The 20,357-nt window shown below is 43.3% G+C and overlaps 1 protein-coding gene across 8 annotated transcripts in view; it reads left to right on the top strand.

Moving 5' to 3' along the window:
* Positions 1-20,357, top strand: part of KCNT2 (potassium sodium-activated channel subfamily T member 2) — a 232,982-nt gene that overhangs the window by 108,456 nt on the left and 104,169 nt on the right. For all 8 annotated transcript variants that reach the window (XM_083445287.1, XM_083445284.1, XM_083445285.1 and 5 more), the window contains 3 exons: positions 205-279; positions 2,180-2,263; positions 3,159-3,253. In XM_083445287.1, coding sequence (XP_083301413.1) covers positions 205-279; positions 2,180-2,263; positions 3,159-3,253 — 254 coding nt within the window. The remainder of the gene's footprint in view (positions 1-204; positions 280-2,179; positions 2,264-3,158; positions 3,254-20,357) is intronic.

Raw genomic sequence — 20,357 nt, 5'->3', positions numbered from 1 at the left:
GAGCCTGTCTAGCATTAGACACAATCTGTTAGTTTTTCCAGTTAACCCCCCCCCCCCTTATGCGGAGTGCATTTACATAATTTTGTAGTATGTCACTCACTGCATGCATCACTCTGTGTGTCACTGCATACCCCGCGTTGTCACTGTGCAAAATATTAACGGTTGATAGTGCTGTGTTTTTGTTTTTGCCTTCATTTTTACAAGGGAAACCTATGGGAACAAGTTGTGCAGATGCCTTTCCTGCTGGAAATTATTAATGCTATCCCTTTCATAATTACAGTAAGTCTCATCCATTTAACACACAATCTGGGTGAAGTGTGAAGTTATTTTAAAGCAGTACAAATTCTAGAATTCAGGCTGAATGCATGATCCTGTAATTATTTCCCTTAAAGCTACAAGCTTCAATTAGTTGAATCAACTCACATTTTGATTGATTAATTGGTAGGCCTAATTTGAGTTGGTTGAAGCAAATTTTAATTAGTGGGGGAAATAATTTATTTTTGCTATTTTCAATCTGATATAATTTCCCTCTTCTTTCTTCATTATTAAACATTTGGGTTCCCCCACCTCACAGCAACTTGTGCTTATTACATTGTTAATTTGGTTTGTAAGTTTATAGCCTACTTTTGCTTTTTTTGAAAGGTAAGAATTGTTCAGCACCTAGGGTCAAAGGGGGATTATAAATATTGGGCAGGATTCACCTCAGCAGCCCTGGCAGCAGAAGCTTCGTGCAAGGACTTCTGCTTGCACAACAAAGCTTTTCCCTCTGCACCTGCCTAAATTGGTTTGGGAGGAAGGGGCTGCAGAAACCTCAAAATAGCAGGAGGGGAGAGGAGAGGGAGGGTATCATTCCATCTGGCAAAGTGAGATTCTTCTTCAGGTGGAATGTTGGTAATAGTGCAACATTGAAGCCCACCCTATATTTCTCACATCTGTTATTATCTATTAAAAAACCCATACAGTGGATGCCCGGGTTGCGAACGTGATCCGTGCGGGAGGCATGTTCACAACCCGCGCGTCTGCGCACCTGTGGGTCGCGTTTCAGTGCTTCTGCACATGCGCATGCGCCAAAACCTGGAATTAACCGTTCTGGTAACTTCTGGGTTTGGCACGGTGCACAACTTGAAATTGCACAACCCGAAGCGTCTATAACCTGAGGTATGAGGTATATTGAAGTTTCGTTACTATGTTCTCAAATCAGTTTAATTGATTGATTGCATAAAGCAGAAGTTTTCAACCTTTTGGGGTCCATGGCTCCCTTGACCAACGGCATTCTTTCTGCAGCACCCCTGTGGGGCTAAGGAGCCCAGTTATGGCACCCCTTGCCTACACAGCTGGCAGCCCCTCACCCCTTTTCCAACACCCTCCCTTGTGGAGTGTTCCTTCAGCCTCCTCTCCTCTCCTCTCCCCTCGCCTTTGGAGTCCTCCAGACAGCTGCTGCTGCCCCTCATCTCTGAGCTGCCCTTCCTGCCCCCAAAAGAGGCCCAGCCCCACAGAGGCCTGGGAAGCACCCCCTGGCCAGCCCGAGGCGCCATTACCTGGGGAGCTTGTAGCAACAAACAGTCACGCAAGCCTTTGGGAAGCAAAGACCCAAGAGGCCAACAGAGGCAGGAGGGAAGGAAAGAGGGTTTCTCTTAAAAAGCTCAGAAATTTAGGGGGTTTCCTAAAAAAAAAAGCTAAAGAATTTTTGTGGTGTCGTGGTTTTTACCTTTTCAAATATGGCAACCTTAAGAGAGGGACAGAGGCCAGTGTTTCCCGCGGCAACCCTGACCATCATTCAAGGCACCCCAGGGTGCCACGGCACACTGGTTGAAAACCACTGGCATAAAGGGAAGTTATTTAAATGGTATAAATAAGTTGTTTAAATAGTAGCATTTCCATATGGGCTGCATGGATCTCAGTTCACAAATGGTTATAAAACGTTTGTGCGCACATATAGTTTGGCCCAAAAGCTTTCTGGTAAATGTGCTTAGTAGGATTCCATCTTTTCCCCCTGCAAGGGGGAAAAGTACAAATATCTCAAAAGTTATCTCTGCTGAGGTAAATTCTTACTTGTGGCATTGCAATAAGGCTTGAAATTAGACCTTTTAAAATGAAGCTACCGTTTCTGTACATTCAGTGCAGTTTTACTGGCAAAGTTAGCTGAATACATTTAATGTCTTTCTGCATTCTCCTTCAGATTTTCTGCCCTGCATTAAGAAACTTATTTATCCCAGTGTTTTTAAATTGCTGGCTTGCCAAACATGCACTGGAGAATATGATTGTAAGTATAACAAAGGACTTATTTAAGAAAAATGACAACAAAACTCTGTACTTTTATCTGTACAAATCACAAACCTAGATCATTAGTCTGCTTAAGCCACAACACCTAAATTCCAGCCCGTGAAGAGCCACTGAAAATGGATGGGAGTAATTTGGATTAAATCCAAATACATCAGGTTAATTGGTTTTTGAATTTCCATTCAAATGCTGAAGTAGTTTTATTGTTGGAATTTGCAGCCTTCTGTTTTACCTCCCTGTGGTTTACTTAGATTCACTTCTCAGGAAAACAAGTGCTTTGCCTATGTTTATAATAAAACTATTGGTCCAGCATTAATCCCTTTGCCTCATTGGTTGTTTTTTTCTGGCTCCAAACTGTTGGAGCTGATGGTTTCTTGAGCAAATACCAATTATACTTGGCTCCTAATCCATGCTTTCTTGTTGGTTGCCAGTCCAAAAACATAATCCTTTATGTGTATACTCAGAAGTAAGTCCCGTTGAGTTCAGTTAGTATGTACAGGATTGGAGCCGAAGTTGTTATTTCAAAAGACCTTTATTTGATTCTTTTAATTTAGACTGGTTGGTTTTACTGTAATTTATTGTATCAGTTTGTATTTTAGAGTGATTGTTCTATTGATTGGGAGCTTTATTTTAAAAAAACGGTATGCTGGTTTTTGCTGTATTTGTAGCTATTTTGAATGCCTCAGTAGAAAGGCAAATAAGATTTCATATATAAATAAAATGCGAAGCTTTGCAGTACTGCAGTGCTTCAAAACATGGAATCCAGATTGTATATCTGCATATGAAATACTGACAAAAGTTAGATTAGTTGTGGCATATTTAATATTTAATATAAAAAGCATTTCTGAACATTATGCATCTCTTTTCTTTTAATCTAGAATGATCTCCATAGAGCCATCCAACGCACACAGTCTGCAATGTTTAACCAAGTTCTGATTTTAATATCTACGTTGCTGTGTCTTATCTTTACATGGTAAGTAGTATGTGGTGATGTTACTAGTAGTAATGTAATTCTGTTCTTACACTGTTTCAAGAAAAAAGTTTTAATTACATTTTTTTATAGGCATGTATTTTGTGGTAGCAAAAGTTTAGGGAAGGAGGGTGTTTATACGTTTGGTTGCAGTAGGAAAGAAAATGTCAGCCCTGCAGCTTATGTAAGGAGATTCCTCTAATCATCGAATAAGCAGGACTCGCTGTTTTGCAAATGATGCTTGTTATGTTCCAGAGAGATCTAGTTCAGAGAAGTCACGCATAGGACAGCACCCATTAAGACCCTTGAAAAGGGGAAAGCTATTTGTCATACACCCTCAACGTGGGAGTGGAGCTAAATGTTATAAACAACCTTGGCTGGAGCAGGCAGGAAGCATTTCGGAAGATCATTATATCTATAATTTGATGGTTTGAAGCTTCTTCCTACCAAACATCCAGAACCCCAAATGTGAAACTTGAAAAGCAAAGTCTAAGACTTAGCTGTTGCTTTCTGTATGCACTTTACACCGTACTGTTTTGCCTTTAAAATATATGTGTATATATTTATTAAGTTTTCCAATTTAACAATCCAATGAACCCATTAAAACATTCAAAATTATAATACAATCATAAAAGCCAAATAATCATGCCAAATTATTATTATTTTTTGGGGTGACTTCCCATGCTCTGAAGTTTGGGGAGTGATGATCTAATATTTATACTGCATTTCTTAATTAGTCAGATAGTCCTGATAAACATTCCCGATGTTACTGTTTTGCATTTCTACTTATTTTATTGAAAATATGTGTTTAGTTCTGTTACAAGCTCTTCCACAGTACCAATAGGACAGTAGCCTGACCCATCTGCACTATATATTTAAAGCATTATCATACCACTTTAAACAGCTGCCCCCAAAGAATCATGGAAACAGTAGTTTAAGGGTGCTGAAAGTTGTTAGGATATTTCTATTCCCTTGACAGAATGAGAGTTCACAGAGCTTGCTGGGGAGAGGGATTAACTACTCTGAAACTGTAGCACTGTTCGGAAAATAGAGATCCCCCCTACCCACTCTCAGCTCCTTTAACAAACTATACTTCCCAGGATTCTTTGGGGAAAGCCATGACGGTTTAGGGATGTGGGTAGCGCTGTGTGTTAAACCACAGAGCCTAGGACTTGCCGATCAGAAGGTCGGTGGTTCGAATCCCCGCGATGGGGTGAGCTCCCGTTGCTTGGTCCCTGCTCCTGCCAACCTAGCAGTTCAAAAGCACGTCAAAGTGCAAGTAGATAAATAGGTACCGCTCTGGCAGGAAGGTAAACACTGTTTCCATGCACTCTTCTGGTTTCACTAGAAGCGGCTTAGTCATGCTGGCCACATGACCCGGAAGCTGTACCCCGGCTTCCTCGACCAAGAAAGCGAGATGAGCACCGCAAACCCAGAGTCGGTCACAACTGGACCTAATGGTCAGGGGTCCCTTTACCTTTGCCTTTATGACTGTTTAAAGTGGTATCATAGTGCTTTAAATGTATAGTGCAGATGGGGTCTTGGTGTGGCGTTAATTGCTGTGTGAAACACAGTGTTTAAGTGAGCATGTCCTTTGATATTCGCTGGGATCCGATTCGCTTTCTAACATTACACAAGCAGTTGATAGAATATGAAGCAGGTCTCCACGCTAGTGCCTGACTGGTTGTGGGAAACAGAAGCATTTGAGAGCAAGCCATGGTCTGTGACTGACAAGGAGAAGAGAGCTGTTTAGAATGGAACTATTTAGAAAGGAACATGATGTTCAGGTGCAGCCTGCATTTTGTAGCCGACACAAAAAGATGGAGAAAATGGCAAGTTGAACCACAGCAATTATTGCTGCCTTCAGCATCTGGAAGCTGATTATGCACCAAATTATTCTGTCCCTGTTATGACCCTTCCAGACAGGGGAAAAGAAATAGACTAAACAGCAACAAGGGGGGGAAACACACCATATAACACAATTGCTTGCTAAGGAAATGAATCTGTCTGCAACAGCCTGCAATATTAATTGAAATCATATTCAGTTGGCCTTAAAAGAATCCTCAGCAGATCTGCCACTGGTTTATGTTGCTGTATCTTTGGATTTTTCAAAAGTTAGGTTTGTATTTTTAGATAGCTACCAGCAGAGATCGATATTGTGGACAGTTTCTCACACATACGCTGATATTTGCTTGTTGCGCTCTGCAGAGCAATTGCAGTAATTAAGAACATCTGAATTTTCTTTATCAATTCAGCCTGCAAAACATGGATAGCCCTGGGGTTCTGTTTACTGGGGGGGGGGGTGTATCCTGTTCCTCAAAAAGGATGAGGGTGCTAGAGAGCTTGGGGGACATTTCCAGTGCAACTGGTCAGCTTGGTCATTCTGGATTTTGCCATTTGACCAAAGACAAATCGACTATGCCATCTGAATTTACTCGATATACGATCAGCAGAGTAGGGGCTTCACCTTCCTCCACTGCAGTGTTCATTGATCCATTTAAAATGCTCTCTGTTTTTGTCACAATTGTTCTGGTTGGCTCTGGGCAAGACCTTTAGTAGAAGGTAAGTTTAGGTGAGCTCTCGGCTTCTCACTAAGGACACCATTAAGGGGTCTTGGGAATGTCAACTCAAGGTTTAGCCAAGTTTGGGACCAGCATTCCTGCCTTACCCCCACATTGACAGGTGTAGCCATGACATTGGTGCACACTGTAGCTGGTCTGAAACTGCCATCCACCCATTACTATTTTCCCCAGTATGCTGGCTGGGAAAATAAGTGGTCAGAAACTGGGCCATTGGAAAGCTCTGCTCTTGTCCTATTCTATTTCACTCCAAATTCTGTGCATCCGTGATGAGTTTTTGTGGTGTTCCTGCTCTCCTGTCTCCATGGACCAGGTAAAATTAAAACACTGTATGAAATGAGGGGGACTTGGACCTAACAATCTGTTTCTCTGCAATAATAATTATTCAGCCATTGTGTGGGACTCTAGGGTCTTCAAAACACATTGCCTCAATCATTCGGTAAGTAGACTGGTATTATTGACACCATATTGTAACACGCAATATGGTGCCAATAGATTAGACTGAGTGGCTTGCCGAAGGCCACCTAGTGAATTCATGGATGGCTTTCAAGGTTGCAGCTCAGTCCCTTAGCCATTAGTTTAGATTTGTTCAGTCTGAAGCATGCATATCTTAAGTAAAATGAATTAATCCCTGGTAAATTTTAAGATAAAGTAAATACGAGCTAAGGATTTGGAGAACACCCCCTCACACACACTCAACATGAGATATGCTTTTACAGGTTACCCTAAGAATGGTTTCAACTGTGGTCTTCTTTTGAGTCCTGTGGGTTCATTTGCTATGGGTCCAGGGTGAAGCAGCCTCTGAACATCAATAAATGTATGCAGGATGTTGAGGCCTATTTGAACTCTCTCCCACCCAGTCTTGAATTCTCAAAGAAACACTTTCAATAGTTTTTTTTGCCCTAAGCAGCATTCCTGATCCTATTTACCTGGGAGTAAGCCCAACAAAGGTCCATATAGTAAAAGCTATGACTTTCCCAGTAGTGATGTATGTAAGTGGGAGCTGGACCATAAAGAAGGCTGATTGCCAAAGAATTGATGCTTTTGAATTATGGTGCTGTAGGAGACTCTTGAGAGTCCCATGGACTGCAAGAAGATCAAGCCTATCCATTCTGAAGGAAATCAGCCCTGAGTGCTCACTGGAAGGACAGATCCTGAAGGTGAGGCTCCAATACTTTGGCTACCTCATGAGAAGAGAAGACTCCCTGGAAAATACCCTGATGTTGGGAAAGATGGAGGGCACAAGGAGAAGGGGACGACAGAGGACGAGATGGTTGGATAGTGTTCTCGAAGCTACCAAAATGAGTTTGACCAAACTGCGGGAGGCAGTGGAAGACAGGAGTGCTTGGCGTGCTCTGGTTCATGGGGGTCACGAAGAGTCGGACATGACTAAACGACTAAACAACAACAACAAGAGCCCCAGGGAATTAAGCAGACTTACTTCTGAGTTGACATGGCTAGGATCATGCTGTTAGTCTTCAGAATTTCTTAGAGGAACTGTGATATTCTTACTGTACATAATTGTGTAGGGGCTTTTTTTCAATTTGGGCTACCTGGGAAGCAAATAGCCTGATCTTATAGACGGATTTGAGTTTGAACAGCACAAACCAGTAAGCAGTTCATAAGCCAACAGCTTTCCCTGCAGTTGCTTCCAGGAACTTGTGCAAACTGGAATTGTGTGGAGGTCATGTTTTAGTGAACTAGCTTCTCCACACCATCTCCTCCTCTCTGCCGCTGCTTTCACAGATACACTTACAGGTATGGCGAGAGATGGGGGAGAGAAATAGCCCCCCTCTCCCATTGGGCTAGTGGAAGAACAATTTGGGATCAAAGTGGTTGTCCGCAATAGCCTGGTGTAAAGTCTGAAAACTTAGATGAAAACCAAGATGATCAAGGGTCTGGAAACCAAGCTTTATGAGGAGCACTTGAAGGAGCTGGGCATGTTTAGCCTAGAAAAGAGGAGATAGAGAGGAGATATCATAGCCATCTTCCAGTATCTGAAGGGCTGTCACATGGAAGAAGGAACAAGCTTCTTTTCTCTTGCTCTGGAGGGTAGGACTCAAACAAATGGCTTTAAGTTACAAGAAAGGAGATTCTGAATAAACATAGAGAAAAACTTTCTGACAGTAAGAGCTGTTTGACAGTGGAATGGTCTCCCTTGGGGGGTTGTGGACTCTCCTTCCTTGGAGGTTTTTAAGCAGAGGTTGGTTGTCCATCTGCCATGGATGCTTTAGCTAAGATTCCTGCATTGCAGGGGGTTGGACTAGATGACCCTTTGGTCCCTTCCAACTACCATTCTATGATTCTATGTACAGTATGCTGCCTTTTGCTCCTTGGAAGAAAGGTGCTATACAAGTGCAGTAAATCTACATGTAAGACAACATTTGGGACTGATGCTTCATTCCCACATATTAGTTGGGAACTCTTGGTAATCATTCTGTAAATTTGAGAGCTGTCTTTCACACACGAAGCTTTGAGAAGGGTAGCAAGGTTTGTTAAACCATAGTTTCTGGTGTCATCCAAACTGAGAAAACTGTGATTTAAGCCCTGCTTAAGGTAAAGGTAGGGACGCGGGTGGCGCTGTGGGTAAAACCTCAGTGCCTAGGGCTTGCTGATCGCATAGTCGGTGGTTTGAATCCCCGCGGCGGGGTGAGCTCCCGTCTTTCGGTCCCAGCTCCTGCCCACCTAGCAGTTCGAAAGCACCCCTAAGTGCATGTAGATAAATAGGTACCGCTTTACAGCGGGAAGGTAAACGGCGTTTCCGCGTGCTGCGCTGGTGCCGGCTTGCCAGAGCAGCTTCGGCACGCTGGCCACGTGACCCAGAAGTGTCTCTGGACAGCGCTGGCCCCCGGCCTCTTAAGTGAGATGGGCACACAACCCTAGAGTCGGACATGACTGGCCCGTACGGGCAGGGGTACCTTTACCTTAAGGTAAAGGTAAAGGCACCCCTGACCATTAGGTCCAGTCGTGACCGACTCTGGGTAGGATATCATAATTAATGTCTGAACTACAACACTGTCTTAAACAGGGCATTCGTTGGAGACAGGTAGAATAAGATGTGCAGAAAATTGCACTTTATGCAATTGCAATCTTCCTCCAACAAACTCAAGGGGCATTCAGTCAAATGTCTTGCGAGATGTTTTGGTGCCCGAACGCTCCAAACCCGGAAGTGATTGTTCCAGTTTGTGAACGTTTTTCTGAAGCCAAACATCTGTCATGGCTTCCATGGCTTCCGATTGGCTGCAGGAGCTTCCTACAGCCAATCGGAAGCCACGCCTTGGTTCCTGGACATTTTGGAAGTCAAACGGACTTCTGGAACGGATTCTGTTTGACTTTCGAGGTAAGACTGTATATGGTTCTCCCTCAGGGTCCCTTCCAACTCTATGATTCTGTGATTCTAGGATGCAATTCTGAAAACGGGGCAAACAGTATGTTTAACAATTTTAATGCTGTGAGCATTTTAACAAGCTTCAGATTGAAGGAAGGAGTCCACACCCACAGAGAAGCGGGGGCATGTCTATGCTTGTAGAGTGCAAGTTGTGTTTGTTACTGTGCTTCTATAAATAGGGCAACTTCCTTCAACTCCTCTTGTCAGTCGTAGTAAATGACCCCCTTTCCCTAGCATTACCTTTGTTGCGTTGTGTTGGCAAAACTGCAGAAAAGTAAAGAGGAATTGTATTCTTTTCCCATGAATCCTCAGCCAGGCAGTCAGCTACACTGCAGTTTCAGAACAGTCTTGGGCCGGAGTAAAAGACAGAGTCCTATTGATGCTTCTCATTTCCTCCTAAAGCAAGCAGGGCAGGCCATCAGAAATGCATCCTTTGGTTTGGAACAGGAATATACGTGAAGTGAAAAGAATGAGGAAAATTAATGTAGGAGGATACCAGACTTCAAGCTTTGATTTCTACACTCTCTTTTCCATGGTGCATAGCAAGCACTCTGAAATAAAAATAGTACCTTGGGTACAGTTCTGTTCTTTAATGACATCCTGGCCAGATTCTATTCTATAGCTTCAAAACGATCAGTGTTTCTAAATACAGATAAAAGTTTATAGCATGGCATTGTCGTTGCTCTGCCAGTGCAAGTTTGCATTATGAAATGGTGTCAGCAATCAGGATCCTTCCACTGGTCTTGTGCTATAATATAGACATCTAGATCTGCACCTTAAGGTTCCATGGCGATGGTTTTTCAATTTCAATTTTATGCTTCTCAAGTAATGCATAAAGTGTGGAGATCATGTGGAAAGAACCCCAAATCAGGACAGTGAATTTTCCCATATCATCAGCTCCTCCCATATGCACAGCCTGAGAGTTATTTGGGGCTCACAGCTGTCCCCGGAGGCTCAGGTTAATTCTGGGTCCAGGGTGGCTGTCTGCTAGCTCCATCTGGTACACTACCTGAGACCCTACCTGCCCGCAGACTGTCTCGCCAGAGTGGTGCATGCTCTGGTTATCTCCCGCTTGGACTGCTGCAACACACTCTATGTGGGGCTACCTTTGAAGGTGGCTTGGAAACTACAACTAATACAGAACGTGGCAGCTAGACATATAACACCTGTCCTGAAAGACCTACATTGGCTCCTAGTATGTTTCCGAGCACAATTCAAAGTGTTGGTGCTGACCTTTAAAGCTCTAAACGGCCTTGGCCCTGTAGACCTGAAGGAGCGCCTCCACCTCCATCATCCAGCCCAGACACTAAGATCCACCTCCAAGTGCCTTCTGGTGGTTCCCTCATTTTGAAAAGTGAGGTTATAGGGTACCAGGCAGAGGGCCTTCTCAGTAGTCATGCCCACCCTGTGGAATACCCTTCCATTGGATGTCAAGGAAATAAACAACTTCCTGACTTTTAGAAGACATCTGAAAGCAGCCCTGTATAAGGGGGGGGGGGGTAAAAAAGGTAAATTTTAAACAGGTGAAAGGCAGTGGGTGGCACTGTGGTCTAAATCACTGAGCCTCTTCGGCTTGCCGGTCGGAAGATTGGTGATTCGAATCCTTGTGATGGGGTGAGCTCCCATTGCTCTGTCCGAGCTCCTGCCAACCAAGCAGTTTGAAAGCATGCCAGTGCAAGTAGATAAATGGGTACCGCTATGGCAGGAAGGTAAACAGTGTTCTGTTGTGTCAGAAGTGGTTTAGTTCTTCTGCCACATGACCCAGAAAGCTGTCTGTGGACAAACGCTGTCTTACTCGGCCTGAAAGTGAGATGAACACCACACCCCATAGTCGCCTTTGACTGGATTTAACTTTCCAGGGGTCCTTTCCCTTTTATAGGGAAGTTTTTAATGATTGATGCTTTATTATTCTTTTGTATATGCACCCAGAGTGGATGAGGATGGGTATAAATAAGTTGTTGTTGTTACATTCACAGGTGCTTTAAAAAGCACATGATAAGATCTGGATTTTCGAAAACCTAATAATATAAATATAAATTTTCTTCATATTGTATGTTGCTAACGTTGCTATTGTATGCAACCATAAGGAAACAGCATTTGGGGTAGTATATGAATTTGCCCTTAGAAGCCTATGCTTGCCTACTTTAAAAGAAAACTGTTGTGCATATATAGCTACATCATCTAGGTGGTGTAAGGGTACAAGTCACTTAGACAGCAGGAGTCATCAATGGTTGTGGCATCAAAGCCCGGAGACGGCTGCAGCTGAGGATAAATCAGTCAGCAAGCTAAGGTCTCAGTCATGTCATGCAATTAATTCAGTCATAACTGGCAGAGGGTTTTCCTTTAAATGTGTGTGTTTGTGTGCGTGCCCTGATGCACCACAAACAAGCTATGTGACTAACAGCTATTCCGCTCATATTGCAAAACATAATTATGTTTTGGTCGAGAGTTTTGCAAAGTGATCATTAGCTTAGCTTGTTTGCTCTGGAAATAATACTGCTTGTTGTCTCTTGTTGCTATCATCATCCCTACTTGCTTACTTACTAACTTACTTACTTATTATGATAACTTAATATACTGCCATTCAACAACAACAACAACAATGTACTCAGGGCAATTTGAGTACTCCCTTGTAGCCTGTTTTTTTCATAGTTAAATTGTGAGAGGAATAAAGGAAAGCCTCGGGTTTTAAAACGTTGGACGGTAATCTAATCTAATTTTTGTGACGATGTCCAGTGATCGCTCTGATTCTGGAAAGAAATAAGCCTTCTTCAGGCCTTCTGGTGAGGGGATAAGTAAACATTCAGTGGTTGGCATGCTAGCTCTGCCTTTAGTGTTGCCATTTCTGTGGAAAGTGCATGGAGACCCTCTATCAGTGCAGAAGTCTCCCCACTTCCAAAGCTCACCCTCCTCACTCAAGCTAGTAAGTTAGAACTTCAATCAGTATGCCTAAAATTGGCTGTAAAAACCAGTATCTGCATGATTCTGACTGATCTCCTGTGGTTGAAGGTTTTCCGCTTGTTGGGGCTGCCTTTTTTGAGTAGCCAGTTGTTGTGAGGCAGTTCCACATCATGGTTGAAACATGGCAGGAACGGTCAAACCAAATACACATTTGTGGGTTGGGACAGACTGCAACTTTTATTTGGTTATACAGTTGGAAAGCCAGTCCACATTCCAATTCAACCCTTGCCGTTGGAATAGCATTTCCGCCAATTGGTTGGGAAGAACCCAAAACAGCTGTGGGAATTCTCCAGTATTAGATCCCAACGTGGTGCAGACCAGGCAAGTAAAAATCTGGCTATAATTGGCAACTCCAGTGCATTTTAATGTGTAGCCGTGGCCTCAGAGGTCAACAATATGTCATTTTGTGGAGTTTAGTGGTCTTTGTTTTACGTTTGCATGGCAGTTCATCACTAACAGACGCAAGACCAAGAGAACTAGGGCTTTGATCCTAACACCACTTACCTGGGTTTAAGCTCCTCTGAACTTACTTCTGAATAGGCGTGTTTAGAATTGTGCTCAATTAAGAACTGAGTTACAAAGAGCTGGAACTTTTCTCTTTCTGACTACTTTTTGAAGGGCAATGAGGTTGTTGCGCTGGTGGTCCTTCCCAGCTACATTTAAAATCTTGGATTTCTCTATCGATTTTTAGGGGCAGTTCTCGCCTTCCTTCCTTGGGGAGATTATAAATAGCTTCGCAGTTTAAATTAGAAAATGAGCTCTCTGAAGGATGCAGTGCTCCTCTCTGCCCTTTTCAGAAAATATCTACCACTTTCCTCTTTTCCTTCCTTCCATCAGGGGAGAAAAATGGAGCACAGAGCAATGGATGGAAAGAGAAAAAACGCCCCACTTTCCACTCTCCCCCTCACGCCTTCTGTACTTCTTCACTTAGATGGGGGAGATTGAAATGAACCCCTCCATGTGCTGACATGGTCACAAGGCCATGCAGCCCAGCCAAATGCTTCATAGGACAGATTATGATATATATATATAAAACCAAAGATACATAACATACAAAGAAGAGATTTGGGCAGCTGTGAGAAGGTGGGGATTTTCAGCCTCCACAAATCCTCTTCAAGGAGGGTACGTGTTGCACTCGGGCCCCCAGGCATCCCCCACCTCCTGATGTGGGCAGGGCTATGCCCTGTTCCACTCTGGTTGGTCGTTTCGCAGTCACTTGGTCCCTAAAGCCAATGACTTGACTTGGGGGTGGCTGCGAAACATTATTTAATCCCTGTGCAATGTTTCTTGGACCTCATTGCCTTCACGCAGCGGATCACCTGCCCACCCCACCCCCCACCCCCTTTATCTGGTGTGTTGGCCTTGCTATGTATGTTGTTGGTCGCCTGTTTTGCAATGGGGGCCTGGTAGGATTTTTTTCCATCTGGCAGATTGGCAGAGCCATTTGGTTTCACCTACCGCGTATCAACCGTCACAACTTTGTAAGGTTGGGCGGTTAGGCATTGGATCAGCAATGTGTGATGAGGGGAGATGCAGCCATCACCGGCCCCTCCAAGCTCAAGGGTGTTTCATTAAAGGAATCAGGGGTTGGCCTGGGTCTTGTCCAAACAACGCGGTAGGGGCTAGGGCCATACCAGGACCCCAGGGGTGAGCTTGAGTTGGCTCGCATCGGCGGGGCTCCCTCTGGCGGTGCTTCACCCTTTTATCAGATTCACCGCAATGCGGGTGGGAGTCTGATATAGTTTGGATGATTCCAATGCCTAAGCCAATACCACTCACATTCTGTATTCAATAAAGTTGTGGTCTAAATTTTGCCCAGTAACTTAAACTAAAATCCCATGTCACTGTGTCTTCATTTTTTGGGGGGTGGTTGGGGGTCTCAAAGTGCAACTGCCCCATAGGAGCAAGACCTACCGAGAAGAGTTGCTGTGCTCAATAGGCTTGGCTCCCCAGAATAGGCCCTGCATCTTCTAATAAAGAGTTAACTTCACATACTCAGTGTGATTTATTGCTGGCTGGCTCCCTGGGACCTCCTATTCTAAGAAGCTCTTGTCTGCTGTTATCTGTGCTATGCTGTTATCTGCATATGTCCAGGCACTGTCTCGAACATACATACTCTCAGCTTAACTGCAGTGTGTGTTTTCATATCCAATGGAACCTGGTTTAATGGGAAATGCATCAAACAGAAGGATTTCTCAAAAACTACAGAATGCATATGGATCGTGTCTAATGGCATGTGCACTCGGCTTCAAACACCGGGGGCGGGCACACACTGGAGCTGGAGTAAACCCAATGTGTACATGACCTTTGCACCAGAACAAAGAGCTGACCAATCCTATAGCAACAAACAGATGCTACAGCTGCACACCAAGTCTACAAATCCAGATAACCGTTGCTTGTGACCGTCTCCTCTGAAAAACTATCAAGTTTTCCACAAATAAGTTACTCACTTGCTTTCATCAGGACTAATTTTAGCTGGATCATATTCAATCACTGCCCTAACAATCTAAACAAAAGCCAAGGGCTGGATTAACAGCCTCTCCATTGAAGCTGTGCCTGGATGATTCACACTGAAATAGACCCTTGCCTGGCACAGCAAAGAGATTGAACAATCACAGTGAAGGCTGTCACCGATATCCCTTATCTTGAGGACGTTCTCCAAATTGCAGGGCTTGAGTGCCCAACAAAACGCCACGAATGTTCTTTTTATCAGAACATCTCCCACTCCCATATCAGGCTAGAGAACATTTTGCAAATGCGGCGTCTTTTATTTTTGTACGTTTCAGATCTGGAGTGCCAAGTGTGGAGAGCTCCACAGGATGCAGTAGAAATTGCTCCATGATAACATGTTTCCCATCACTCTAGATTTCAGATATATCTTTTCAATATCAAAATATTTCATAAATAGCTGTTAGCTTTGAAGATCTCCACTTTTTAAAAAAAAGATGAAAAGGAAACCAGAGCTGTTGCTATTAAGAAAGAGTGGTTGTGAGTAATTTTATCGGTGAAGAGATCATTTGTCCAAGCACCGAGAATGAGAGAAAACTTGGCTATCATCTGAAGGCAATCACTGAACATCCAGCTTCCCCAAAGCAACAAAATGATTTTGCCATCTTCCTTAATATGCTTAGTGACAGATTTTGAAGAAGGCTTTGTGGGAATGGCACCATACCACACAGAATAAAACTTTACTGTGTGCATTAATTTTCTTAAAATCATTTAGTTTTCTTCACCAGTTCTTATTATAGAGGAAGGCATATACTGTATTATTTGCTCTATAAGACTCACTTTTTCCCTCCTAAAAAGTAAGGGGAAATGTGTGTGCATCTTACGGAGGGAATGCAGGTTGCGCAGCTGTCACAGAAGCCAGAACAGCAAGAGCGATTGCTGCTTTCACTGCGCAGTGATCCCTCTTACTGTTCTGGCTTCTGAGATTCAGATTTTTTTTTTCTTGTTTTCCTCCTCCAAAAACTAGATGCGTCTTGTGGTCTGGTGTGTCTTATATAGCGAAAAATACGGTGTACATATCTGTAGTATAAAAACCCATGCTTGCTAATGAGATGATAAAATGTTATGGCAAAATGTTTTGTTGAAATATAAATGAATGATAAGGACTCATTTCAGACGTGCTCCCTTTCCCACACTAGTCTACATGTGCTGAAATGAAAGAGTTGGCTTGCAATTCACAGTCATGGTTCAGTCTTCATCACACAAAGATGATCAAATATGATCCAGTTGTTTTTGTATGTGGGATGTGCACATGATTTTTCCCATTTCCCATAATCCTTATGCCTTTCTCTTTTTGGTGGAAGAGAGGTAGAAATGAGACAAATTAGAGCTGCAGAAATATGTTTGTACGCATGGGTCATGCCACAGAGCTCCTGCAAATTTTAATATTTGTTTAGAAAAGGGGGGTTTCAAAAAGCATGAGCTTACATGATAAGCAATCTGGCCACCCCAGTCTCTCTCAGCTTCCTATGAATGGGAACATTTGATCTCAAGGACTGAACCCATATCCCATTGTATACTGACTGTTACTAGGAGAGGCAACCAGTTCTGGAACAGAATCATAGCTCTCTGAATTCTGTTACTCATGTATGAATAGAGACCACAATTCAGGAATGTTCTCAGTAGGAAAAAGAAGAAATGCCACCTTCCAGAAGTCTCTGTATCAATTAAAACCCGACACGGGTGGCGCTGTGGGTTAAACCACTGAGCCTAGGACTTGCCAATCAGAAGGTCAGTGGTTCGAATCCCCGCGATGGGGTGAGCTCCTGTTGTTCAGTCCCAGCTCCTGCCAACCTAGCAGTTCGAAAGCACATCAAAGTGCAAGTAGATAAATAGGTACCGCTCTGGCGGGAAGGTAAACGGCGTTTCTGTGCACTGCTCTGGTTCGCCAGAAGCAGCTTAGTCATGCTGGCCACATGACCCGGAAGCTGTACGCCAGCTCCCTCGGCCAATAAAGCGAGTTGAGTGCTGCAACCCCAGAGTCGGTCACTACTGGACCTAATGGTCAGGGGTCCCTTTACCTTTACTTTAGTGCAAGAGGGATATCTGTTTGTGTGTGTGTGTGTGTGTGTGTGTGTGTGTAAGAGAGAGACAGACAGACAGACATCTTACTGTAAGCTAAACTGTAGCTTACAGCAAGACATGAGACAGAACATAGGTTAGGAGATAAGTTTGTAGAGCTTCTAATGAAATATATATTGTTAGTCCAGATCATGGGATGCACAGGTTGTTTGTTCCCTCATGGTCCCTGGAGTCTTGAGTATCCTACCACCACAAACATATTTGCTTAGCTATATTTCAGCAGAAACTGGTGTCCAGGACTTTGACTAAAATATTTATTTACGCTTGAAGGCAAAGCACACTGTGCTCATGTGCTTTCCATTCTGAGCTTCGGAAGAACTTTGAGGGGAAATAATGTTAGTTTTGTATTGCTTCCAATCATTACCAGCTGCACAAAACTTATTTTCTGAACCAGGTAATTCTTTCACCATCTGCTGCTGCCAATAGAAACAAGAATATATGTTGTTGACACATGTCTATTAGACTTTTTGGCTAGAAATCGTCATAAAGCATCACTAGAAATTGGTTCAGAATCATTCATTATGGCATCTGCAGGTGGGGCAATTTTTTCTGAAAGTATCTTTTACTCAAATGAACTTTTTGAATAACTTTTAGAAGCAGGCAGTGCATTCTGATTCAGCTATGTTCTTGTTCTCTGTCTCTGTGGCATTCCTTTTCTCACTCTGAGGTGCACATTTCATAGAATTTTAGGGTTGGAAGGGACCACAAAAGTTATCAAGTCCAACCCCCTGCAATGCAGGAATATTTTGCCCAATGTGGAACTTGAACCCATGACCTTTGAGATTTAGAGTCTCATGCTTTACTGCAAAGATTTAGTCAGCCTTCTAGTTTTAAGGCCCTCCTCCCCCTTTGTCTTATTTCCTGTCATTGAGGAAGAACTCCAATTTATCCCCCCCCCCAATAGGTGTTGTTTTTTTATGTTACACTTAGGAAAGATGTACTTGCAAAAGAAAAAGATTGGCAAGAGGTTTGGCGTCAACACAGAATGAAAGTACCTCTTTACGGGAACTAGATAAAGATTTCGGTAAATAATGACTCAATGCTCCAAAGTTCAGGTAGTTTGTGAATGTGATTATTTTAAGAGGTTAGCGGTATCGTTCTTCCCTTCCTGGTGCTCACTTCTTCCTCTATCTGTGTATTACTTGCTTCTGGGTGATAACTGCAGTTCTGTTGGAATTATTTGCCCTTGCCTTAGGGGACAAAGCTTACTATAACACTGAGTTAAATCTTCTCTCTTTCCAGGACATCTATATTCCTAGCAGCAAAATAATAATAGTAAACATGAAAGAACAGTATACAGACTTGAGTTATCATTTCAATCTTTTTATCTACAATACTGTGATTTAGTTAAAGCAGCTTACACATATCAGTAACAAGATGGTACATACCCACAGGCTCACAGTCTAAAAGACTGAATGCGAGAGGAAAAGGGCTTGGAAGGGAGGAGGAAAACAGCAAACCCAAACACTAATTCTACAGCTACAGTGTTCTCTTAACAACCAACTGTAATGGCAAAGAGAGGAGAAACCAAAAGTTGCTATCCGCTCAGCAGAGCCTATGGGAAGCCCTGTAGTTCCATCTCTCATTCTGCTATATTTTGTTGGAAGTTGAGCCATAATTTTGAATAACCAATTTTTAAATTTCTGCACATGCCTGAGAGCCATGCTACATGTGTAACACATTACACGGGGAAGCTGCCAGGCTTTGTCTGAGCACATATTTCTTGCAGCACTTTCAGTTCCCAAAACCTTTAAGGGAAAATCGGCTACAAGAGAAAACAGAAGTGTGTGTGTGAATATGCTAGCAGCTCATCCTTGCCTATGAACATGGGCAGCTGGTGGCTGTACATGAAAGTACCATTACTAATGCCAGCTAGGGAGCTGTCTCTTGGATACGATCAGGAAGATTCCCAGAGGAAGAAGACAGAAATGTTACCAGAGCCATTTGGAACTCTGGCCACATAAACAACAACAACAAAAAAGCCTTGTTTGCAGCCATACTTCTGAGGTAATGTTTGAATTGGCTGTTATTTGGGTACAAACAGAAACACTTCCCCATTCTGCCTTAAACATTCAAGAAGGTTCCTTTCAAGATCTTGAAGTGAAATGCAATACTCTAGAACTTTCTTGTCACGGTGCCCTCAAATTCCATAGGTCACAGAATCCTGGAACCTCAAAGCCTTTTTTCTTTTACTTTTAAAATTTATAAAACATAAATCCTTAAACATAACTGAATTTATAGAAATCACAACCTTATTTTGTGGGTTGCCACTTTGGTTCCAAACTAATAGGCACTTAACTCCCCAAGTTTGCTATTGTTGTTGTTTAGTCATTTAGTCGTGTCCGATTCTTCGTGACTCCATGGACCAGAGCACGCCAGGCACTCCTGTCTTCCACTGCCTCCCGCAGTTTGGTCAAACTCATGTTAGTAGCTTCGAGAACACTGTCCAACCATCTCGTCCTCTGTCATCCCCTTCTCCTTGTGCCTTCCATCTTTCCCAACATCAGGGTCTTTTCCAGGGAGTCTTCTCTTCTCATGAGGTGGCCAAAGCATTGGAGCCTCAGCTTCAGGATCTGTCAAGTTTGTTATTAGGTGGAATAATTTCTAGACGTTATCTAAAACTCAGATTAAATAGAAATAATCTACAGGCAAATCGGGTCTTCTCACATTATGCCAGTGATGTAGGAACCAGTTATCCATTGCAAGATTCCATTCTCTTCAGATGAGTGTCTATATTTTGGAATGACACAGCAGGGCCACTTGCACAGATCTCTTCACCTTAATTTTACCTTCTTTCATGGGGACGCAGGTGGAGCTGTGGTCTAAACCACTGAGCCTCCTGGGCTTGCCGATCAGAAGGTTGGCGGTTCGAATCCCCACGACGCAGTGACCGCCTTTTGCTCTGTCCCAGCTCCTGCCAACCTAGCAGTTCGAAAGCACACCAGTGCAAGTAGATAAATAGGTACCGCTGTGACGGGAAGGTAAATGGCGTTTCTGTGCGCTCTGGTTTCCATCACGGTGTCCCATTGCGTCAGAAGCGGTTTAGTCATCCTGGCCACATGACCTGGAAAGCTGGCTGTGGACAAACCCCAGCTCCCTCGCCCTGAAAGCGAGATGAGCGCTGCAACTCCCTTTGACTGGACTTAACTGTCCAGGGTTCCTTTACCTTTTACCTTTCACAGTAAGGTTTTCGGCAGGTAGGACCCATGTGCTTGTCCCTATGGTGTCGTATGAGTTTGCCTCAGTGGTTTCTTTGGCGATTAGGTAACACGAGCCAGTCCCTCAGTGACATTTTGATTTCATTCCTTAGTTTCTCACTTCCTCTCTCCCTTTCTTTTCAGACCTTTTACTTCACTACAGTTATTTCCTCTTTAACCACTGCCTGATCTGATACTGGTTTGTACCTAGGATTATAGAAATACCCACAGTTCCCCACCCCCGTCTAAATCTGCAATCCTAACCCCTTTTTCCTAGGAGTAAGTTCTACTGAATTCAAGAGGACTTACATATAATTATAAATGATTAAGCTTGCACAGTTAGTCTCTCTTGGCTGTCACAAAATTGGTTAAGGTGCTCTTATTCCCTCTGA

The sequence above is a fragment of the Podarcis tiliguerta genome (assembly GCF_965153285.1).
Source record: "Podarcis tiliguerta genome assembly, chromosome: 6".
NCBI classification, from domain to species: Eukaryota; Metazoa; Chordata; class Lepidosauria; order Squamata; family Lacertidae; genus Podarcis; species Podarcis tiliguerta.
This window is presented reverse-complemented; position numbering and strand designations above follow the sequence as displayed.